Genomic DNA, 22,504 nt, shown 5'->3' on the forward strand with positions numbered 1-22,504 from the left:
GCACATTGAGCAAATCAAGGGTATTTGAGTAGAAAAAAATAACTGCTTAAACACGAAAAGCCCAGAGCATCTGAGTCAGACTGGTAACAAGACAGTTGGACTCCTACGTTCTTTATCCAAGGTGTGTTCTGAAAACTGATTCCCTACTATCCCCCCATGATAGTTTGATGTTAGTGGCATTTTTGAGCACCTTCTTTCATACCAACAAAGAGGTCCTTTGAAAGGTGAGCAAAGATAGCTCTGGAGCCTCAGCCTTCAGAATGAGGATATTGTCCTTGTCCTGTTCAAGCTGTCTGGAATGGTTCTGGGATCTTGCTTGCTTTGGATTCCCCCAGCAAGGGAGGACTGTAAGCAGAATATACAGTGGATACATAACACTCCTATTTCCATCATGACCAGAGAATCTTCCCATGTCTCTTATAGTATATTTGATATTCAGAGTTTCATTGTTGGAGAGCTTTGTATGTTTTTTTTCACTCAGAGGCTTTTGAACCTGTCGCTCATCCCAAAGAGAGGAAGTACTTGTAGCTAATAGACAATTCTATAAGACTGCCAAGATTGTGCTGCATATTTTGGGTCCATGTCTCATCTACTTTACTTGTCATCTATCCCATTTATTTTCCTTAGTGGGAAGGTGTAAGGAACTTCCAGATTGAAGTTCTTGCCTGTATGCTTTTGGCAAGTGAATTTTCACTTTTGCTTCGACAGCTACGCTTAGCAAATTGGCATTCTTGATGTGCTGTAAATAAAAGCGGTATCAACAAAACAACAAATAAGTCTCCGCAACAGATCATCTGACCACAAGGATTTCATGTTCCTGACAGTGATAAAGCTAGGACTGCTCCACACATAAAGGATCTGTTAGTATGTGCAAATACTTGTTTTTTCTTTCTGCTAGTTGCTTAATCACCCACAATAAGAAAGTACGTACAGACAAAAAACTGAAATCCAGGCTATCAGTACACTGACTTCTTGCCCTCATTTCATTTGCATTTGGACTCTTATATAAAGAGAGGGTCTTGACAAACTAAAATGGTGCTGGGTGTTTACTGACGTCTTACTCATGTCCCAGGCATGAGGGATAGTACACTTGAAGCATACCCCCTGCAGGTATTATAGGTGTAAAAATATATGAGTTACTGGCTAGTACATTTTCCCTTGTTCTGTAAAATCATGTATAGACTAAATTCCATTGAGTCCAGATACCACTATGTATATACTACTGAATCTTATTTCAAAACACTAAATTTTATGTTAGCTCAAACTGTTTTATATGCTCCCATGGAGTGTATGTACATGGAAGGTGTGTAACCTTCCACATGTTATACCTTTCATATGTTTTGTTATGTTACCAGGAGTAAGTTTAGATGGGGGTTTTGGTTGTTTTCTTGGCTATTTCCAAATCAAGTTGCCAGTTATGAATACAGATGATTTCCTAGACTCCTTTCTTCTGTGAACACTAAAGGATATTTGAGGTTTTTAATGGACCAGCCTTTAACAGAGGAAAGTCTAGAGCTGCTTTGAAATTAGTTTAATAATTGAGTAGGTAAGCAATGCAGTGCTCTTTAAAGACCACTTTCAAAATAGCTTTTTAAAGATTTGTGCTGCTTTTGTAGAGAATGTGACTCTTCTATCTTAACTATCTTCTAGAGAAGATTCCTAAGATACGTATATGAAAATGTCTGGAGTGTTTTGCAGGTATAGTTATGTTTTGTGACTTGGCTGGGTCATTAGTTCTTTCTCAAGTCATGTCTGCCCAAGAATCTGCATATGATTCAGCAGCAGTAGCTTCATAATTTGCATCCATATGCTTTATACATTGGATGCAAAAAGATTTTCAAATACACTTCATCTTGCATCTGTTTAAGCAGAGGAAAGAACAACATAAACAGAAGTGGTTGTGACTGTCTTGGAAAAACTGCAATATGCTGTCTCTCTTCTTCACTCAGGATTTGGGTTATGGTGCTTTTGCTAATCCAGCTGAGTTTGAGCATCTGCAATTGTTCTTTGCCATGTCTGAGACAAAGAGCTTTATTAGAATAGAACTGCTTTTTTTTTTTTTTCAATACCAGAAACAACCCTTGAAAGTTGGCTTCAAAACACTCAGTGATGGAGAGTGTGGGAAACCACATTTGAATGTGAAGGGAAGTAATTGCCATGTAACTTCACACTATCACAGAATGGTCAGGGTTGGAAGGGACCTCTGGAGATCATTTAGTCTAACGACCTGTTGAACCAGGTCCACCTAGATCAGGTTGAACAGTTGTGTCCAGGCCAGTCTTGAATGTCTACAGTGAAGGGAATGTTCATAACTGAATTACTTATTGGTAACCAGGTTGTCACACACTTAGGAATCCTCTCAAACTGTCACCATCACTGTTGTATAGATAGTATATAAATAGAAGATGTGCTAGTTGAATGTTTTGTTATTTTATTGGCTGGACAAAAATAGGTATTTGTGTAGAAGCAGCTTTATATAGTATTAAGTTGCATTACCTGTATGAATGGAGCTTAGGCAGAACTTAATGGGGCTTAAGCTGTACTAAACTGTATTGGTGTCTTACATGCAATATTATGAAGTAGTACATACGTTTATTAATACCAACAACTGAAGTATTGTATATTAACTGGAGAGGAAAACGAAACGGATCAATCTTCAGAGCTTTCAGAACTCTCTTAGTTCGTAAATATCAAACAGGTTGAATTTGCATGGATCCAGGTTTTCCTAAGTTGATGGGTAATCCAAAATAATGGAGAAGTGCTCCTGCCTGAGCAGAGTTTAGTTATAAAGTATTGTAAGGATGATCATCTCAATTTTCAGTTTGTTTGAAATAAATACCAGGGAGTTATTAGACCAAATATCTATGTTTATTAAGCCATAAGAAGTAGATGGCATTCACCCAGGCATTCAAAGAACTTTGATACAAATCTCCTGGCAAAGTTGCAAACTGTCCTACAGTTGGACCCTGTACTAGAGTACTGGCAGATTGCTGTTGTAACTCTGGCCAACAGAAAAGGCTCTGGAGGGAAATTGGTGAACTGTAGACTAATATATTTGACTTTAGTTTCTGGTATGTGCCTATAATAAAAAATAATGCTGTTGAGCATAAAGATGAACTCAGCTGTAGGAAAGAGACAGCACTTCATCTGTACAGGGAAGTTCTGTCTCTACCCCTTTTGAAGTTCTGTGACTCTGTTAGTAAGCATATGAATAAAGTGGGCAGCATATATCTGGATTTTTTTGTTGAGAAGCCCTTGACAGGGTTTCTCTTGGAGATGTTAAAGAAACTAAGACTGCATAGGATTATAGCACATACTTCTAGGTGTTGCATATTGGTTGAAGGATAGGGAGGGTGCAAAAGAGTGGTTCTTAACAATCATATTTCAGGCTGTAGTAGTGGGCTCCCTCACAAACTGGTGCTGGGACAGCTTTACTCAGTGTCCTTCTAAGCCTCTTGGAGGGCTTGCACGGTGAAATATCCAAATACCACAAGTAATTTCAGGTAGTAGTCAACCACTATTATAAAGGCGAGGACTTCCAGAAGGACCTCATAAAACTGAATGGGTAAAAAGTGCCAGACAGTTGTCAGAACAGATGTGTATTAGGTAGGATATCTGAGGGAACAATGGTCTTATTTATGCTTATATGATATTGAGCTTGTTAGTTGATTCCGCTGAAGACAGAAATGCTGAGGTAGTCATTGAGAGCTCTCCACATGCCAGCTGTGTGCGCAGTGGCAGCTACAAAAACCATCAAGGTGTTGGCCACAATCAGAAAGGGTATCAAGGACAAAACAGTATTGCTCGCTGCTTTCTAGCAGTGTGGTGTGCTGATGTCTTGATGCATTTTATGTCTTGGCATCTAAAGGAAGACATAATGGCTTTGGGAGAGGTACAGGGCAACTAAAATTATTAAGAGCATGTAGCAGATGCTTTGTGGGTTAAGACTAAGAAAAACGTGACTCTTCAGATGGAAGAGAAGGGTGAAAGGGGTTGTTTCATAGCTGACAAAATCATAAAGGTGGTAGGCAGGATGAATAGAGAATTGCTCTTCACCACATTCAGTAATGACAGAACTGGAGGTACATGTTAAAATTTGTGTGAGATTTGTTTAAAAGAGTTTGGGTTTGTTTTTTTTAACATTGGGGGTAATGAACTTTGGAAATGTATTTACACAGGAGGTTGTGGAAACAGGAATAGCAGGTTCAAAAAGGTATTGTACAAAAATAAAACAGATCCTAAAGGACGTAGGTTGGGATGTATTCACAAACCTTCCTCAGGGAATACAGTGGCCAGGAATGCTGGAAGTACAAGTAGAATGGACTTGTACCAGGATCATACACTCTCCGTAAACAGCATCTCCCAATAATAGTTTCAAAGACACAAATTACTAGTCTAGCTGGACCAGTAGGCTGTTGAGCTGATCAAGTCAGCATTTCCTACCCTTGAAATACCAAAATTCATTGCTATTTATGTTATTAAAAACATGTAAAAATCTGCCTAAAAGTGGTAGGATTTGGAGAGATCTCAAAATGATATTCATATCTAATACTTAAGCATCAGAGTGAATATCAGTACTGTACTATCAGTATCAACTGTGCTTGCCTTGGCTTCCTCTTGGCCCTTACTTAACTTCAGATTCTTTATTTTATATTTACTCTTTTATTTGTCTTAATGTAGCATACCTTATAAAATGAAATGTTAATATACCAAGTACCTCACTCACGGTTCTTCCTTTCTCTGAAACGTTCCAGACTTGGGCAACTACTGTTGTGGTTAGCAAAGAAATTCTGTGTGTTTTTTCTCATATCCTCCCCTTGATGTTATCTTATTTTTCCAAATATATGGCTTATTTTTCTTTGCAACTTCTTGATACAGGCTTTGTAGAATTGATTTTTATATTGGGTAAGTTGCATATAGCCAAAATCAGGAGCACAGTTTTAATTTGAAATTCATTATAAGGAATGTTTATTTTTTGCACTGTGATAGCTGATGGCTAGCTAATGTTTTTGTTTATATGCATGTTTATACAGTGTATCTTATTGATACCTAAAACAAGCTGTGATTTAAATATGCTTGGAGCGAATACTTCTGAGTCACAATAACTTTATTATTTTTTTTTAACTTGGTGTATCAGATGGGACAACGGTGAAATTGAAAAGCTTAGCCCATGGGACATGGAACCAGTTCCTGATAATGGTAGGTAGAAACTCACTTAACAGTTTAATGTGTTTTTCCCTCTTTCCAGTTCCTTCAACTCATGCAGATAGCAGACCTTATACAATTCCTGTCTTTCTTGCCACTAAGTCTTCTGCGTACAGTATCCATTGTGCATATCTACTTAACAGGTGGAACTTATATGGTAATAGTTGTCCTTTAAATTATAAAGAATGTCAGCAGGGTGTTCCTGTGTGTTTAGGCAAGCAAGTTCTTAAAGACAGTCTTACTTCAGACTTGGTGAGATACTTTGAATATACCTATATTGTTTTCCTTTGCATCTTCCAGAGCAATTTTGAAGGAAATACTTAAGAAGTGTAGCTCAGGCTTATGGAATAAAACCTGCTGCTTCCAAATGTCAAGTTTCAAGAACATCTCAAGTTTCAAAAGCTAGTTTAATACATTACAGTATAGGTGGGTGGGGAAAGAATATGTATAGAATAATTTCCAGTCAGCAAATACTTGCATATTGTTTAAACCCAGCAATTTATAAAATTTGTGGTCAAATCAAAATTAACTGTAAATGAAGAAGTTGCATTCCTTGTTTTTCTTACTTGATTCAGTTTTCCAGTGCTTGTCAGTATACTAGCTGGGTGAGGGGAGGAAAGTTTGTGAAATACTGAGAGAGTAGTTACTGAATAAGCTGTCAAAAAGGTAACTAATTTTCTTAATAAACTTTGCTAGGAGTTAACTTGTTTCCCATACACCAGAAAGGCTATGTTTTTTCGTAAATACAGGTATATTGTACACATGCGGCTGTTCTCAGTAGCCACCTGACTGTCTAATCTTTGAAGTTTTAGCTGGCTGTTTCAGTCATACCTTGTGGTGACAAAATCTGCAAAACAGTCTGAAATCAATACAAAATTGAAATCTTTATACATTCTAGTTTACAGAAAACAAGTAATCAGCAGGATTTTGTTTTTACACATGCACAGATTCAAATTGAAACATTTAATTTTCTCACTACCACCATCTGTCTCCTCACATACAGAAGCTTTTCTTACTCATCATGAACTGGTTAATGCTTCCCATGTATGTTGTTGAGAGACAGTCATATTATTAGAGGCTCACAGGTCTTGCATGTGAAGTTAAGTCAGGATTTATTTTGTTAATAGGGCAAACTGTATCAATTTCTTCTGAACACTGTATACTATGGTTTAAGTCGCTGTTTATATCAATGTATTAGTTATCACTACATCTTCCTGTGGATTGAAATACAGAGAATAGTGGTCTCAACCACTTAAGTTTGATAGCACAAAGGAACTAGAATTCTTGAAATTGCTACACTGGGAATGTAATCACAGAGGCATCCTACAAACACTAATTTAAATCTGGGTAGTATCGCATGTGTAAATCATCATTTACTGGCAGTATCAGAGGTAAATTTTAATTTCTTTGATCTAAGTTATTACTTTGCTATATTAAGAGCTTAAGGTTTGATTGATCTGAGAAGCTGCGACTTTACCATAGGAAAATTGGGAAGGTGACACAAAAAAAAACCCACAAAACCAAAACTAAAAGCTAGTATGTCTTTTTTTGTGGACAAGGTCAAAGAATTGAGACCAGAACAGGTCAAGGATAAGTACCACAGCAGCCATTAGGGTAAAGGAAGAACAAAAATTGTCCAAAGACAATCCAGAACTCCTTATTTTCTATGTTTCCAGGCAGAAAATGGCACTGTGTAGAGAAGTAAAGCTCTCACAGAAAGTTTTTGTGCCTTTATAGAAAGCATTATTATGTTAACAATTAAACCTCAAATCCCTTTCTTTCTTTCTTTCTTTCTTCAATTGAATGACTTACAGATGTAAGTCATTGATGTACCTTGCATTTGCCACTCTTCTTTCAAAATGTTTCTACAGTTTACAGTAGATGTATGGGAGAAGAACAGCACTGAAGTTGGACTAACTGGCAGGTCACAACTTTTAATTTCTTACCTTTTGTATCCTGCAAGCATAAGTTTTGTCTCATGGCTATCAAGATACAATATCGCATGTCAAGCTCTTGTCTTGTCAGGGACAATGCTGTAGAGACCAGGAAAAGGTGGTGCATACGGACCTGACAGTTCCGTTTTCAGCAGCCTGCTTACTAAACCATTGTTGGTGTGTAATGGCTGTTGTGTATATAAACTGCCTCTACCTGTACTGTAAGCACTGCAACCCTCCTTCTGCGGGTTCAGCTTTATGGGACCCATATGCATATGGTCATACTGTAGAGAGAGATGTATAACATGCCAGGGGTTATGACAAGTCCTCTGTGTCACATGCACCAGGGTGCTGCAAAGAACACAAAGCAGAGATCTTTACATGTTTGTTGGGAAGGACAGAGTTTTGTTTTTTTCTATCTGTCCTTCTGCTTTACTTGTTAACTCCTGCAGGAGAAAATCCCTCTTGAGCACTTATGCAGCAGAGTACCAGATAACCATGTTGAGTTCTTGACACAACCCTGTGTAGGTGTAGAAGCATTACTTGGTGCTTTCTGTTTGTGTTGTCTTCAGGAAGTTGCAGAACTTGTTTTGGCTCAAAGATAAGTTAGAAGGATCATCTGAGTGAGTCACCTCTGTCCCTTCAGCTTTTCTTAGTACCTTTTTGTATTTTATCCATTTGCTTCTTGAAAAACTGCTTCATCTTTAGTACTATTTCAATGGATTACAAATACTGTTAGGGTTCCATCAACACAATAATGAACAGAAGACTAGAAATTACTTTGGGTTATGTCCTGGTTTTGGCTGAGATGGATTTAGTTTTCTTCTCAGTAGCTGGCACAGTGCTGTGTTTTGGATTCAGTATGAGAATAACGTTGAAAACACGCTGGTGTTTTTAGTTGTTTAGTATATAAACGGAGGACTTGGCTAGGTGGGGCCAATCACTGCTTAGGGACTGGCTGGGCATCATTCAGCGGGTGGTGGTGAGCAATTGTATTGTGCGTCACGTGGGTTTTGGATTTTATCCCCTTCTCTTTCCATTATTATTATATTATTATTTTATTTCAGTTATTAAATTGTTCTTACCTCAACCCTTGAATTTTACCACCTTCTCCAATTCTACTCCCTGTCCTGCTGGCAGGGCAGGCAGGGGTGGATGCTGAGCAAGTGGCTGCATGGTATTTAGTTGCCAGCCAGGGTTAAACCATGACAGGCTGAGACCAACACTGTTCCGCTGAAGGAAAAAAATACTCTTTTTCATAAACTTAGAAGATCCCTCACTAAAGCTAGTTGTTTTTTTTCTCTACAGTAGTTCTAGCTGAAATGTATTTTAGAATTTGTATGTAACATACTCATGGATTACAGTTACTGTTACACTGACAAGGACCCTATTCTCTTTCTTGCTTTCATTTTTAAAGGGCAGACTCTCGGAAGCTAATGGAAGTTATTACTGTTAGTTTCTAGCTATAAACCTACATGCTTTATACAGTTGAATTAATCTGCTAACAACAAATTATTTATCTGCTAATTCCAGTTGTCCTAATTAGTACAAAGAAGTGATCTTGCTTACCCACAGTGTCTGATGAGGAATGTTCACATGCTTGTTCCTTTTCAAGTGCTCAAATGAAATGAAGAACTCTGGGAACTTCGCTTATGTAAAACAACGGAAATGCAGCAACTGCAGACGTACTAAAAACAATCTGGAGTTGAGGGGGGAAAGATACCCCAGTCATTCTGCACTGGCCAGATTGCATTAGTCTTTGGAAGCGTGACTCTTTCCACAGAACCGTGCCTCACAGCTTTATATTTTTACTAATTCTTAGTGCTTTGAAACAATCTGCCATGTTCAAAACAAACGTTTTTTTTAAATGTCCAAAAGAACAGTTGTTAATGTCAGGAGCAATGTCACAAAGTATGTTGCCTATCTTGCTCATTTTTGAAGGCTTGGGGCACGAATTTGCTCACTAAAACTAAGTTATGATCTTGTGAAGTTTCAGGCGTGCATTTAAACTGAAAGCATACAGACCTTCTGATTTTACGTCCTTTTAAGTCTAGTGCTTAGATGAAGAGAGGAAAGAGTCTTCAGGAAACTCAGATCTGCAGACAAGGCAAATAAAAGATGTCTTTGCTGTTTATGCACTTTGTGTACTTTTTTTTCCCCATAGTCATAGCATTAAGCTCCACTTTAAGGCAAGAATTTTTTTGTCAGTTATGAGCATATGAGTACTTAATTAGCGTGAGTATGTAACAATTTATCTTGGTTTTTTGTGTTCTCACTTGTTACCCTTTCCTGTTTGCTATCACTCTTCAGTTGATCAGCCTGAAGAATTAGGAGCTAGTGTTTCTGTGACTTTCGAAGAGGTGGAGAAGCTACTGTATAAACCCCAAGAAGGGGAGTGGGGGATGAAATCTCGTGATGAAGCATGCGAGCGGATTATCAGTGGTATAGATCAGCTTCTGACACTCGGTGAGCATGTAATCTACCCTTTAGGTATTTTTCTTCTAACATTACATTTATAACCAGCTCTCTGGAATATCCGTGGCATCCTTTAAAATTCCCTGTGATGGAAGTACTGTAATTCATACATTTTTATGTGCAGTTCTTTCTGTCTGTACTGAGGTTTTTTAATTCTTACACATCATTGGTTTTATCAAGAATAACTATACAAGGCAATTGAACACCTGGCTCAACTGTCATATGCATACAAGCCTTGAAATAGTTTAATCTTGCTGTTTCTTAACAGACATTTCAGCAGCTTTTGCCGGTCCAGTTGACCTGTGTACATATCCCAAGTACTGTACCGTGATTGCTTATCCAACAGACCTGAACACTATTCGGACAAGGCTGGCTAACCGATTTTACAGGTTTGTATTAGCAGTGGAAACAAGGGAGAATGTGGCCTTGAGTTTGTCTGTTGTGAGAGGATTAAACTTTTGTAGTAAGAACAGTTATTCTTTTTACAAACACTCTGAAAACCAATAGCCTGGTGCCTGAACTGAGCATTCCTAGTGTTCTGTAGCAGGGCTCTGATGCTTGATAACTGCAACATTATATTGATTTTTATTATTAAGGTTTTTAGTTAAGGAAATTGATTTCAGCATATATTGGTACTGTTTTCAGAGTTGCAATAAGCAGTGACATTCTTTCTTTGAGAAATGTGCTATTTAAGATTAGTAAATACTAAAAAAAGATATTTGAAGCTAATTCAATGCTGAAGACTTAATTCAGTTTTTGAAGTACTGTACCTCAGTTACTTTGAATTTGAAGAGGTTTAAACTCTTAAGCGCTTAATACTTTCAGAAATGGCCTTAAACACAGAGCTGAAATGTTAAATATTACCACCAGTATTTTAGATTATAGAAAATTATGGTAGAGAAAGAGGGAAGAAACTGTATAGTTCTGGTTTGCTGGATCCACTGGGTATCCAATAGCTCTAAAAGAAATTTCAGGATGTTCTTCATCTGGACTTGAATTCAGTGTGTTTTCCTCCTATGTAAGACTTGAAGTAATGCCTTGGAAAATAGTTTGAAATTCTGTAGGTAGAGAGCTGCAAACTTGGGGCATCTGTTTCACAGCTACAAGAAATTGGTAAAATGGATGATGAAATTGCATAGTTGTGCTAGCTCATTTCTATCAAGTTACAATTTTAATTTGTAGCAGTTTCTATAAATCTGTCATCTTACAGAGGGCACTGCTTAAACTGCTCAGTTGGCCTCAAAGCAAGGTATTTGAGGGAAGACAGAAAAAAAACATCATGGCTGTCTTTTAAAAATGTAATTGGACTAAGCTTATTGCCACTCTCTTAATTGTTTGTGCCTTTGTTTATTAGTTAAGATTAATTACTAAGATAACTACGGAACTTGTGTTCCATTTGACAGGGCCTTGTGACAAGCTTCTGATGTTTCCAGAATAAATGTTACAGTTTACGGTGGTGGTTAAATAGTACTTTTTCCCCTCCTTTTGAAGGAGGTCAAATGTAAGCTTTTTAATGCATACATTTTTAAGGCATCTAGGAAATCCACAGTCCTCAGTATTATTTCAGTGATGTTTTATAATTTAATGGTAACAAATGCTAGTGCTTACTTGGCTAGTTTTATTAATGGAATTTCAAGAATGAAACCAAAGTATGCTAGAATTTCACAAACTTTCTGAAGATGAATTATCAACGAGTTGGAAAACGAGTGAGCAAAGATGTGCATTGTTGGTTTTCCTTCCTTGAGTGAATATCTGTATACATATATGCATATCAGTTTTGCATGTGAATGAGAAGTTTGAGACTGGTCTAATGAGATTTAAAACAAAGGACATATATCTTAATCTGATGGGCACAGAAAACTACCAAGATTTAATTTTTGCAATTTTAAAGCTTTTCAGCTTAGTGTTAAAGGTGCAGTGTTATTTTTAATTTTAAGGAGGATCTCTGCATTGGTTTGGGAAGTAAGATATATTGAAAGCAATGCTAGGACCTTCAATGAACCTGGGAGTGCTATTGCTAGAGCTGCAAAAAAGATCACTAACCAGCTCTTAAAGTTTATCAAGTAAGTGACATTTTAATCTAAATAGTGCTTGAATACTTGCACTCTTAAATGGTGGGAGAGTATAAGCATCCTAATATCCCTTTGTTGTGAATGCTGCTTCTTTTCATTTCTTACTATTTTTCAATGCACTGCAGGACAGTGATATAATTCTCTTTGACTATTATCTTGACCAGGGAAATACTTAAATGTTCAGCATAGATACGGTTTAACTTTTTCCTTTAGTAGCCTTCACTGGTATTTATAGTATCAAAACGTCACTTGACATGAAAGTAGCTCAACCTATAAAGTAAGTTCTGTGCTGTCTAGCATCTGTAGAAGTTCCTGTTGCAGCTTTTCTGACTTGGTTAATTTGAAAGGTTTATTTTAAAAGATGTTAGTTTAGGCAGTCTTCCTGCAAGTAAATCAGGTGTGAAGACACCTTTCAAATCCCTAGTGCTAATTTCACCCTCCTTCCCTCCCATTTTCTGAAATGCACAGTACAGCAGGTTTTCAGATGTAATGTGACTTTCTTAGTAGTATAATCATCTTGTGATTTTTATATTTCATTTAATTTTAAGTTACTGTCTTTCAGTTTGTGTAGCTCTTGGCTGTGGCTGGGTTTAATCTAGGAAATGATAACTATGTTTTTGCTATTCCAGTAACAGAGATTTAATTGCATTACAGTGATCAGGACTGTACAAACATTTTTGAATTATGTAGCACAACAGATGATGAACAAGATTGTCTTGATGCTGATCTGGTAAGCTTTTTTAATGAATAATTTCAGTAATGTATGGTTGTAAGAAAATAACACCAGCCTTCAATTATTTTTGATAAAATTGTTCAGTTATTTTTATAGAGATATTTGTTTATATCTAGACATTTACATAGCTAATATAAACACGGAATATGTTGTGAATGTGGGGAATGATGTGAGGAGATGCTTTATTAAAATAATTTTGAGTTGTCAGTATTCATTAAGAAGTATAACAAATAAGCATTTTTGTGCTGTGGCTGTATGCCAACAAATAGAACAATTATTTCAAGTTTTGCGAGTGCCACTGTATTTCTGAAACGTGTTCATGTGCAGTAATGTAATATAAATATTTCGAGAGTATAGTCTTTCATTGTATTATATGCATCTGTCTATTTGTAAGGTCAAAATTGTTATTCATGTAGTCATAAACGCTAAAAGCTGACAAGTTGGTAACTATAGCAGTGATGCTTTAGCTCAGTATCTCTGTATACCATAATATGAATCATGCATCAGATGTGCATGCCTCATTGAGAATTTAATAGTGTGTATTTATCTTTTATCTGGTAGAGGTAAATATTCACTGTTGCAGTGCTGTATGTTTATTAATAGTGTACCCAAATTTGCCCAAACGGATGTCTTCTTTTCACATCTTGATTTCTAATTTGGCATTTATGAAAAAGACTTCATAAAGTTGGAAAGCAGCTGCTTGCCCTTGCAAGCTAATATGTAGGGAGGAAATTACACCGAGTCCTTTTAGTTCTCTTTCTCACTTCTTCAGCATCACACATTGTAAGTTTTTTCTTTTTACCAAAAGTAACTTGATCACAAGATGTCTTTTCCTAAACTCAGGACAAGAAAAAACTCAGAAAGTTTTATGACGTGTATTATCACTGAATTAAACTGTTTACAATCTTTAGTCACTGAGGTTCAAAGCTGATAGGTATCTTTTCATTGCAATTTCTGGTGGTGTTTTTTCCCTTTTGTATTAAGGACAAGTGTTGCAGTTGGGAATCTTCAGGTGGTACCCAGGGTCTGTCTTTCCAAGTCTCTCAAATGCTATGTGTGTATATATGTGTTATTTTTTTTATGTGCTCATCTTCCGTCTTACTGAGAGAAATTAGAATAAAAATCTGTTTTTATCACAGTATCAAATCTAACGATACTTTGAGCACCCATTACCTATTTTTTCATATTTAATTTTTAAGATGATTGATTTTTATTTTGTGCAGGATGATGAAAAATGTCTTCCACAAACATCATACAGAAGAAGAAAAGTGAGTTAACTAATCTTTACTATATATACTCAATTCAGGTCCGGCGGGAAGAACTGATTAGCAGACTGTATTGAAATTCTGTGAGGCTGTTGCTCGGTGTTATAGAACATAGTTTTTCCGATGATACTAAGGAAGTAAAATCGTTGCTTAAATAGATCTTTGGTCATTTAATGCTTCTGTACTTGTTCTGCATAGTTTTCTAGGAAAATACTACGTACGAGTTTAATACCAGTGCTGTCCAGTGTAACAGTTTTCAGTTATCTGTATGATACTGAAGTAAAACCATTATTCAGCTGAGATGCTTCAAAAAAATATTTTGAGTGATGGATATTATTAAAATCATCTTGAGAAAAATTTGGTATCAGAAGGTGTATTTTTGTGTGCCTTAGTTATTTAGTAAAAAAACCTTGAAAGATAGTAAAAGTCTGTAATTTGTCAGTTAATTAATAAAGGTTAGGCAAAACATCTGCTAGTATTGTAGTGCCCTTTTTGTTGTAATACAATACATTTGGAAGTGTGTTTTCTGCTACAGAAATAATTTCAGAGAAATTATCAGGTTTAGGTTTTCTTGTTATATTTCAGTAATGCTTTTTTTCTAAATTTCTTTCCAAGGGACGGGGCTTCAAAAAAGGAAGAAGTGTGAAAAATGGCTATGATGAAAACTGTTGGAAGAAGCAGTGTATGGAGCTGGTGAACTTAATTTTCCAGTGTGAAGATTCTGAGCCTTTCAGGCAGCCAGTTGATTTAGATCAATATCCTGTAAGTTGTTCTTATTAACCTTGTAAAATACAAATACTACTTAGGTTTTTTCTTTTGGTGTTTGGTATCATAGTAAGATCTCCACATTGCTCTTGCAGCTGTTTATTCTCTTCGTGTTTGTTTGGCTTTAGTCCCAAACCGCTGAAAGAAGTTTGCATTGCTCTGTGCTTAGAACTACGTGCTGTATGCTCTGCTGCGTCAAGATGTAACATCCATAAAAATATTGACACAGAACACAAAACAACTGTAGAGTGGTGATGGTGTCCAAAAATATCCTGATACTTTAAATATGGTTTGAAACGACTCAGTCTTTTTTTGCTTGCTTTCTTACTGTCCCTTATAGGGAAATAATTTTAGATAACTCTGTATGTTCTTAATTAAAACTAGTTTCTTGAGGGACAATCTACAAAATCTGTTTACTGAGCCTAAGCTATGACTTTGGGTTGTTTCTTTTCTTTCTCTTAGCTGTTCATGGTATTCCTAATAACTCTTCAGTCTCTTTTGTCTAAAAACCCAACAAACTTTCAAGAAAGGAAAAAAAACTTATTAACAAGCATGCAACAGTCTTCATATGGACTTCATATCTTAGGTCTCACTTCAGGTTTTAAAGACATCTTGAGGTTCTCTAAAATTCATTAAGAGGAGAGATAGATGTGTTTTGATTTGAGTTTTGGAATTTTTTTTGTTTGTTTTTTTCTTAACCCAGATCAATTTGTTTCTCATAGTAAAATGCATCAGGGAAAGGATTACATGACTACTTAAGGGCAGTCTCATTTTGATTAACAATAAAAACATTGACCCATTGTTACTGGGTAGCTTTTATTGAGGAAACTTGGGAGAACTGAAACTTGAAATCTGCATATGCAAGCATGTGATGTTGTGTGAACGCATGATCCTTCAGAAATTCTGAAGACCACCTTGAAAATGAGCAAGAGTTTGTATGGGATAATGTGGTGGAGAATTCACATCAACTAAGCTCAGCAGAAGTATTGCTGTCAGCTGGTTAGGTGCTTCTGTTTTCAGCTGATGGTTAAGATAATCTGGGGTCATCTTAGTTACCCTTAAATTACAGAAATAAAATTGATAAGTGGTGGTTGTCCTTTATGCCTTCTGGGATTTTGTTTTCATATGTTTTGTCTAGGATTACAGAGATATTATAGACACTCCAATGGACTTTGGCACAGTGAAAGAAACTCTGGAAGCTGGAAATTACGACACTCCAATGGAACTGTGCAAAGATATAAGACTGATATTTAGTAATGCAAAATCTTATACTCCAAACAAAAAGTCAAAGGTAGCTGTTAATATTGGGGGGGTTATGCTTGTGTTAATGAAATGAAGTATTATTTTGGAATTGGTTTGTTTATCAGTACTTTTGATAACACTGCTGATTGGATAGATAGTGGGGGGGAAGTATGACAGAAATACTTAATATGTTTATTTCTTGTTTATCTAGTTGCATAGGATTGCATGCTGTGGTTTTTCTATTTTCTGTACAGGTTTTAATTTTAGAAATGTTTATTCTTGGATGAAAGGTTCTGTTTTTAATATAAGCCACTTCCTTACCTAGATTTATAGTATGACCTTGAGATTGTCAGCACTATTTGAAGAGAAAATAAGACGGATTGTTTCAGACTTCAAAAATGGTCAGAAACAGAATGAAAAACTACGAAGAAACCAGAGGTATACTAGAAGATTTCATAATCAAAGCTCAGTGCAACATCCTACCAAAATGCTCAGGTAATGAAATTACGAAGATGTAGATATATATCACAGCTGACTAATGTTCATATTGACTGTCACATTTAGTCTACTAAGAAGAGACCGATGGGTTTATTAAATGGCTAGCTAACTTCAGTGAGACTTTGTACAATTACTTCTCCTGCAGTAGGAAAGACATACTAAAAAAAAAAAAAAAAGTGTTTTTTTTGTAGTATAAAACTGGCTGTGAAATACCAAAGGCAATGAAGAGTAGAAAAGGTTGGGGTTTTTGCTTTTCTTTTTTTAAATCAGTTGAATGAATATTTACTCTGAAATAAGGAGGAAGGAAACAAAGATTTACTTGCTGTATATTTTATGGAGATTACAAAGCTACATATGTTATGTGTTTTATCATGCACAGAAGAAAGTCAATCCTATGGAATTCATAGAAATTTTCACTTAATGTAGCATTCTGTTGGTAGCTAGAGATGTCTTTTCTCTTTCAAAGGAAAACAAGCCTTTGAGACAACGGCTGATTGACACAATTATCTCATGTATTCTTAATTTGCATATGGGATGAAGTGAGGTAAAACCAAAATCTTGGAAACTTGATTTTATACCTTCCTGCTATTGTCCAGCTTTTCTCATCTGGCAATGAAAGGACAGGAATAAGAGTATTAAGAAAGAAAAGAAAGAAAAATATCTAAGAATACATTACTTTGCCGTGTTTGATTTTCTTCTGTTACAGTTTCAGTGGATTACTTCTGCACTTTGCAATTGTGTTACGTATACATGTTGGATTATACTACAGGCATACCTAGCAGTGGGCTTTAAGCTTTACTGGGATTATTCCCTGGGTTCTCATTTCTTTCCGGAGAAATAAAGATACAAACAATCAGGATAGACAGAAATTTTCCATTGAAACGACATTTCTGTTTGTATCTGAAGAATTGTATGTGACTGGTAAACAAGTCAACGGTGGTCAGCAGGGCTGAGGTTTGGGAGTATTTGGGAGAGTGTTTGGATAGCAGGAAGAGCATATATACCTTGTGTGCCTAGATGAATATCTGAAAACTTGTGACTGTAAGGGAGCAACTGATAAAATAGTTCTAAATGTGAAAAGAAGTGACTTATCACGACTGCATGTAGCACACTAACGTGTATAGTAAGGAAGAATCAGTTTGGTGAGTTTCTCTACAAGCATGTGTTTTATATTAGACAGTAAACTTTAAAGATACACCTTATTTGTGTCTTTGGAACTCAGTTTATTGTGGAATAACGTTAGTATGCATAGCACTTAGTTTGAGCCTTGTGTGCAATTAACAGGAGACTGGGAATTCCAACAGAAATTGAGGCTGCCGTTGCAATTTCCTGGTAAACGATAACAGGATGTTGCTGTCCAGAAGGCATCCAGTATTAACTTGTTTCTCGGAGCAGAGAAAGAATGTCTCCTCATGTGTAACTTCATTAGGAGTGTAGACTGTTATTTTAATTAAAGTAGTTAATACTTATCCTAGTCAAAGTTAAAATTGTCCCGCACCATGTTAACTCACAAATCTAAGGACCCTTCCATAAAATCATATGGCATACAGTTAATTAAACTTTCAGGGAGAAATATTGTTAAAATAGTTGCCACTATTTCTCATGGTGTTACAACTTGCATTGCTTTTACTTCTTTCCCCTTTCACTAGAAATTTGAAGCAGAAACCATTAAAGTCTCAGGCAGAAATTGAATCTGAGCAGGAAGATTCTTTCACTCAACCTACCTCAAGCAGAGCCGCCTGTGTTGCAAGCCATAAACCGAATGCTAGAAATTACAACCATAGTTCCTCTGGTGAATCCTCTGATTCTGCATGCCTGGCATCCTTTGAAAGGAATGGAAAAGCTAGATCCACAACACTAACAAATTGTTCTGCATTATCATCAGGTCAGAAATCGAATCTGTTTCAGATGAGGATTTTAATCTTGGTCATATCAACGAATTTTTCAGTGTTTCCCTTCCTTTATAATTGTCGTAATTTACAATTATGTTCCAAGTTGTTAAGCAAGGTTTGCATTTATGTGAAATTTTTTAGACAAGATTTCTATGCAGTTTGTTTTTTGTGTAATACAGAATTTTGTGTGTATTAATGAATTTTGGACACTTATTACATTATTGAATGTTATAAAAAGATCTGTGTACTAAACACAGAAGCATTTGCTTTACAATCCCATGGAATGCATTGAGCTTACTTAACTTCTATTAATGAAAAAGCTTGCACCTAAGCAGAAATTGGTCAGTGGGATAATTTGCTCCACAGAGCTGTCTTCGTTGTATATCCATTTTGCAGTCAAATGGATGGTATTTTTTTTTGCAGCTTTTATATGGGTATTCATAACAAAGCTGAGTGGAGTAAGACTGATGATTACTTGGTCACTTGATGCTCTTTAAGTCTTACCAAATAGAATAATGGAATTTCTTTGTTTCAAGCAGCTCTTCTGCAAAAGTGGTTGTAGTGAATGGATATTTCTTATTTTAGAGGAAGATGTAGTGTATTTGATAATTGGTACTACATAAAATATAGGCTATATTCCCATATATGTTACATTAAAATTGTCATCCAAAATTAGTAAATAACAAAAGGTCCCTGAGACATAAAAGCCTTCTTGTCTTTTCCTTCTTCCCCTCCATCTCACCTTGACAAAAACTCAGCTTCTTTGAAAGAATAAGAGTGCAAGTTCTGGTAAAATAGATTTGTCAGCTTATGTTTTGTTATTTTTTAACATGCTTTTCTCTTAATTCTCTTATTTGGAAACAGCTGTGTTATTTTACTTGAAACTTAAATATAGGCTAATGAAGATTCCTATCACTGAACACTGTATAAATATGGAGTGGCATATTTTATAGAGCTATCAGTTTCCTATGTGTAAGTCATTAAGACATCATAGTGTATTTTAAGATAATATCATGAGGAAATTTTTAAGATTTCCTGGACCAGCAAAATGTAGCTCTTAAGTGGAAGCTAACTGTATGTTTAGAATTCTAACTGAATATTTATTTTTAGCAGAAAGTGAAATAGAAGGTTCTTTGGTTTCTTCATCTACTTCTTCATCTTCATCCTCTACAAGTAGCTCAGAAGACAGCAAAGAGAGCTCTGTGGCTCTTGTGTCACCTCCACTACACAATGGTGTATGTAGAAGAAAGATCAGCAATTGTAGGATAACTAGAAATCGAGCTGCTCAGAGAAAACAGATAGGTAAGATCTGAGTAGTTATCTTGTGAATGGCCAGTAACACAAGTGTGTGTATATATGTAAATAAATATTTTACATATACAGCAATTTAAAAAATAATCATTACATTAACTTTTTGATTGGTGGTAGTTCTGAAGCTCTCAAAGTACTACACTCAACTTTGAAAAGATTTTTTTTTGTTGTTGTTTTCCAGTACTTAGGGGAGGAGGGCAGAAACCAAGAGCCTAGTGAGAGGGAATGTTTTGCAGCATTTTGTATCTTAATGAAAGTAAAAGCAATAATTTGTAAAGAAGTCCTTGTTTTCACGAAACTAGAATAAAGCTGAAATTTATACCTTAGCTAAATAATTTCTCTTTGCAGATAACAAAAGTACATAGCTATTAGTAGGAGTGTATTTCATTTGTTATGTCTGTGGGTTGAACCTGTTCCAGATTTGACAAGACTTAAGAAGCTGCTATTTTTACATTTAAGGTATTAATCTCTTTTTTTTTTTTTTCCCCCCTCCCTTTACAGGAGCACCACTTCAGGAGAATGGGAATATAAGAAAAACTGTCAGGAAAAAGTTATATGGAAGTGACTCTGAAAATACTTCTTCGGTGGTGACATCTGAGTCGCTCAGTAATAGTACTGGTAGACACAGAAAAACTCCACGCAGAAGTGCTGCTGTGGCTGCTAATAAGTTAAGGCTAATGAGTGATGTGGAGGAAGAAATTTCAAGCTCAGAAAGTATTGGCATTGGATGCAGGAATAGAAAACTGCCTCACCGAAATGCCTCAGCTGCAGCCAGACGGATGTTACTCGAGGGGTCTGAGGATGATGTAGGCTTAAAGTCTGAAAGTGAAAAAGAAATAGAAGAGCAGCTTACCAAGAGGAAGATTCTTTCTCAATCTGGTTTATCTGTTGCACGAAGAAAATTTGTTAGTGAATCTGAAAATGGAACTTCAGATTCTGAGACAGACACACAGATGAAGCAGAAAAACTGGCAAAGCAATGGTCATAAACAGTTACGTGGGACAGTCCGTGCTGCGTCTCCCAAACTGAAAAGTCCCACCCTAGACTTTTCAGAGGATGACTCCAAAAGCCATAATTCAGAAGATGGGAGCAGTCAGAAAGTTTCTGACCAGTCAACACCTGCACATAATAAGCCTGTGGTGAGCAACTCTGAGGATGAAGTGGATTCTGAATTGGATAGATGGAACAGCAGAAAAGTAGCTGGTCTGCAGCTCGCTCCTTCTTTTAAAAAAGCAAAAGTCTTGAGTGATTTAGAGGACACGGCAGAATCTGAAGCGGAAGACACAGAGAATGGGAGAAGTTTTGTCTTTGAAAGCTTGGTGCCAGTTAGAATTTTAAGGAGTCAAAGATCTGCACCTGGTGCCAGCTTCAATCGCTCTTCTGATACAGAATCTAAGACAGATTCCAATAACAGTAATTACTGTGAAACTTCTTCAAAAACAAAGAAGAGGAAGAGAAAAGGAAAACCAAAAATCATTAGAAAAGGTAAAATTTTTACAGTTAACGCATCTAACTCTTGATACTGACTAGACAGAGAAAATATGAGATTAGTAACTGGATAATGACTGGGAAAATCTGGACTATAAAAAGTGTAATAGTGTTCCTTGTTGTTCTAAAATCACTATAAACAGGGGAAGGAGAACTGTAAGCTATGGTGATGATAACAGTGTCTAGAAATCTAGACAGGTTTGGAGCTGGAGGTTATCAAACATAGCACTGAGAAAACTAATAGTTTGGTGTAGTTCTGTGGCGTTTAGAATTCAGACTCAACACTGGTCATTCTTGTGCAATTTGGGCAATACATTTCTCTATGAAAAACTTGTCATTAAATCATGATTGTTCTTTCCATATTTAACTTACACTTCCTTATCTGCGTGGCAGTATGTAGTAACTAACGCTAAAATACCTGTTCTGAAGTAGTATTGCTGTGCCTGCTTGTTGTGACAGATGTAAGAAACACCAGCTTTCAGGTTGTCAGCATGAAACTAAGTGATATTCTAAAGGGTGCTGTGAACAAGTTCTGTGGTGTATATCTCAAGGTAGCAAAAAATCTCAAAAGGAGCAGTACGTTTGTCTTTCTTTGGACTGTTTCTTGTTCTGAGAATTTTGGTAACAAAACACCTCTGGCTTGTAGTCCTGTTACGTGGAGTTTGCAGGTAAAGTAATAGTTCTTACTTTAGATTATCGTTATTTTCTGTTGGTGTTTTCTGTACCAAAGCAGACTTACAACTGTTATTTTCCGATGAAGTAACTTTATTTTTGTTTATAGTCTTTTGAAGTAAATTTGATTGAAAGATGTTTTAATTATTCTTATTTCCATGGTGTACAGTGAAACCTGTAACTTGATTTGATTTTTTGATTTTATTCTGCCAATGATGTGTAGTGTCCTTAAGACAGGGAGGCACCTTGATGTTGCGTTGGTAGTGTTCTGGTGCATGTCTTGGCTTTTCCTAGGTTCAACATATAAGGGTTTGGGTGCTTTTGGGGGGAGGTTGTGTGTGTGGGAGTGCTGTTACAGATACAGTGGTGACCTTTCTGTTACTTGCTTTAGTTTTATAGGTTTATGGGTGTCTAAGTAACGTATCTAATTGAAGCATCATGTCACTGTTCTAACTATATTATCATACTGATACAACATTACATGAGATCTCTGTAAAGCAGTTAACAGCCAACTGGAGTGAAGAAATGACAAATAGTTGCAGAAGTAAGATGTACTAACCATTTGGCTTGTTTCAAAAAGTTTAGCTTTTCACTTTTTGGTTGGTTGTTTTTTTTTCTATAATTTATCTGTCACTCAAATGCTTGCATGTGCTGCTGACGCATTATGATTTGGACATTTGTTTTTTGGGGGCTTTATTTTAACTTCTCAGAATGATACTAAGATTATTAAACAGGTTCTGTACATTGTGTCTTCACGTCGTTGGGGAATTGGTCCCGATTTAGAATTTGAAAGACTGTTCAGAGGTCGTGTTTGGTCTAATCCTTCCAGATCTGTCACTGAATTACAGATACCAGATTATGAATTTCTAAAAACTAAGGAATTTGGGGTTGGGGCTCTTGGTTGGTTTTTTTTGTTCCTATTCCCCACCCCCCCAAAAAAAAAAATTCTGAA

At 36.2% G+C, this 22,504-nt stretch overlaps 1 protein-coding gene across 3 annotated transcripts in view; it reads left to right on the plus strand.

Moving 5' to 3' along the window:
* BRWD1 (bromodomain and WD repeat domain containing 1) overlaps positions 1-22,504 on the plus strand; it is a 64,413-nt gene that overhangs the window by 32,606 nt on the left and 9,303 nt on the right. The window contains exons 29-40 of one of the 3 annotated variants that reach the window (XM_055802546.1): positions 5,138-5,199; positions 9,450-9,605; positions 9,883-10,003; positions 11,552-11,677; positions 12,341-12,416; positions 13,643-13,687; positions 14,300-14,446; positions 15,588-15,740; positions 16,017-16,186; positions 17,839-18,074; positions 19,192-19,383; positions 19,894-20,877. In XM_055802546.1, coding sequence (XP_055658521.1) covers positions 5,138-5,199; positions 9,450-9,605; positions 9,883-10,003; positions 11,552-11,677; positions 12,341-12,416; positions 13,643-13,687; positions 14,300-14,446; positions 15,588-15,740; positions 16,017-16,186; positions 17,839-18,074; positions 19,192-19,383; positions 19,894-20,877 — 2,468 coding nt within the window. Of the gene's footprint in view, positions 1-5,137; positions 5,200-9,449; positions 9,606-9,882; positions 10,004-11,551; positions 11,678-12,340; positions 12,417-13,642; positions 13,688-14,299; positions 14,447-15,587; positions 15,741-16,016; positions 16,187-17,838; positions 18,075-19,191; positions 19,384-19,893; positions 20,878-22,504 lie in introns of those variants that run through there. The other 2 variants (XM_055802548.1, XR_008746913.1) reach the window with 2 other exon arrangements.

Source organism: Falco peregrinus, chromosome 4 (assembly GCF_023634155.1).
Source record: "Falco peregrinus isolate bFalPer1 chromosome 4, bFalPer1.pri, whole genome shotgun sequence".
Taxonomy (NCBI): domain Eukaryota; kingdom Metazoa; phylum Chordata; class Aves; order Falconiformes; family Falconidae; genus Falco; species Falco peregrinus.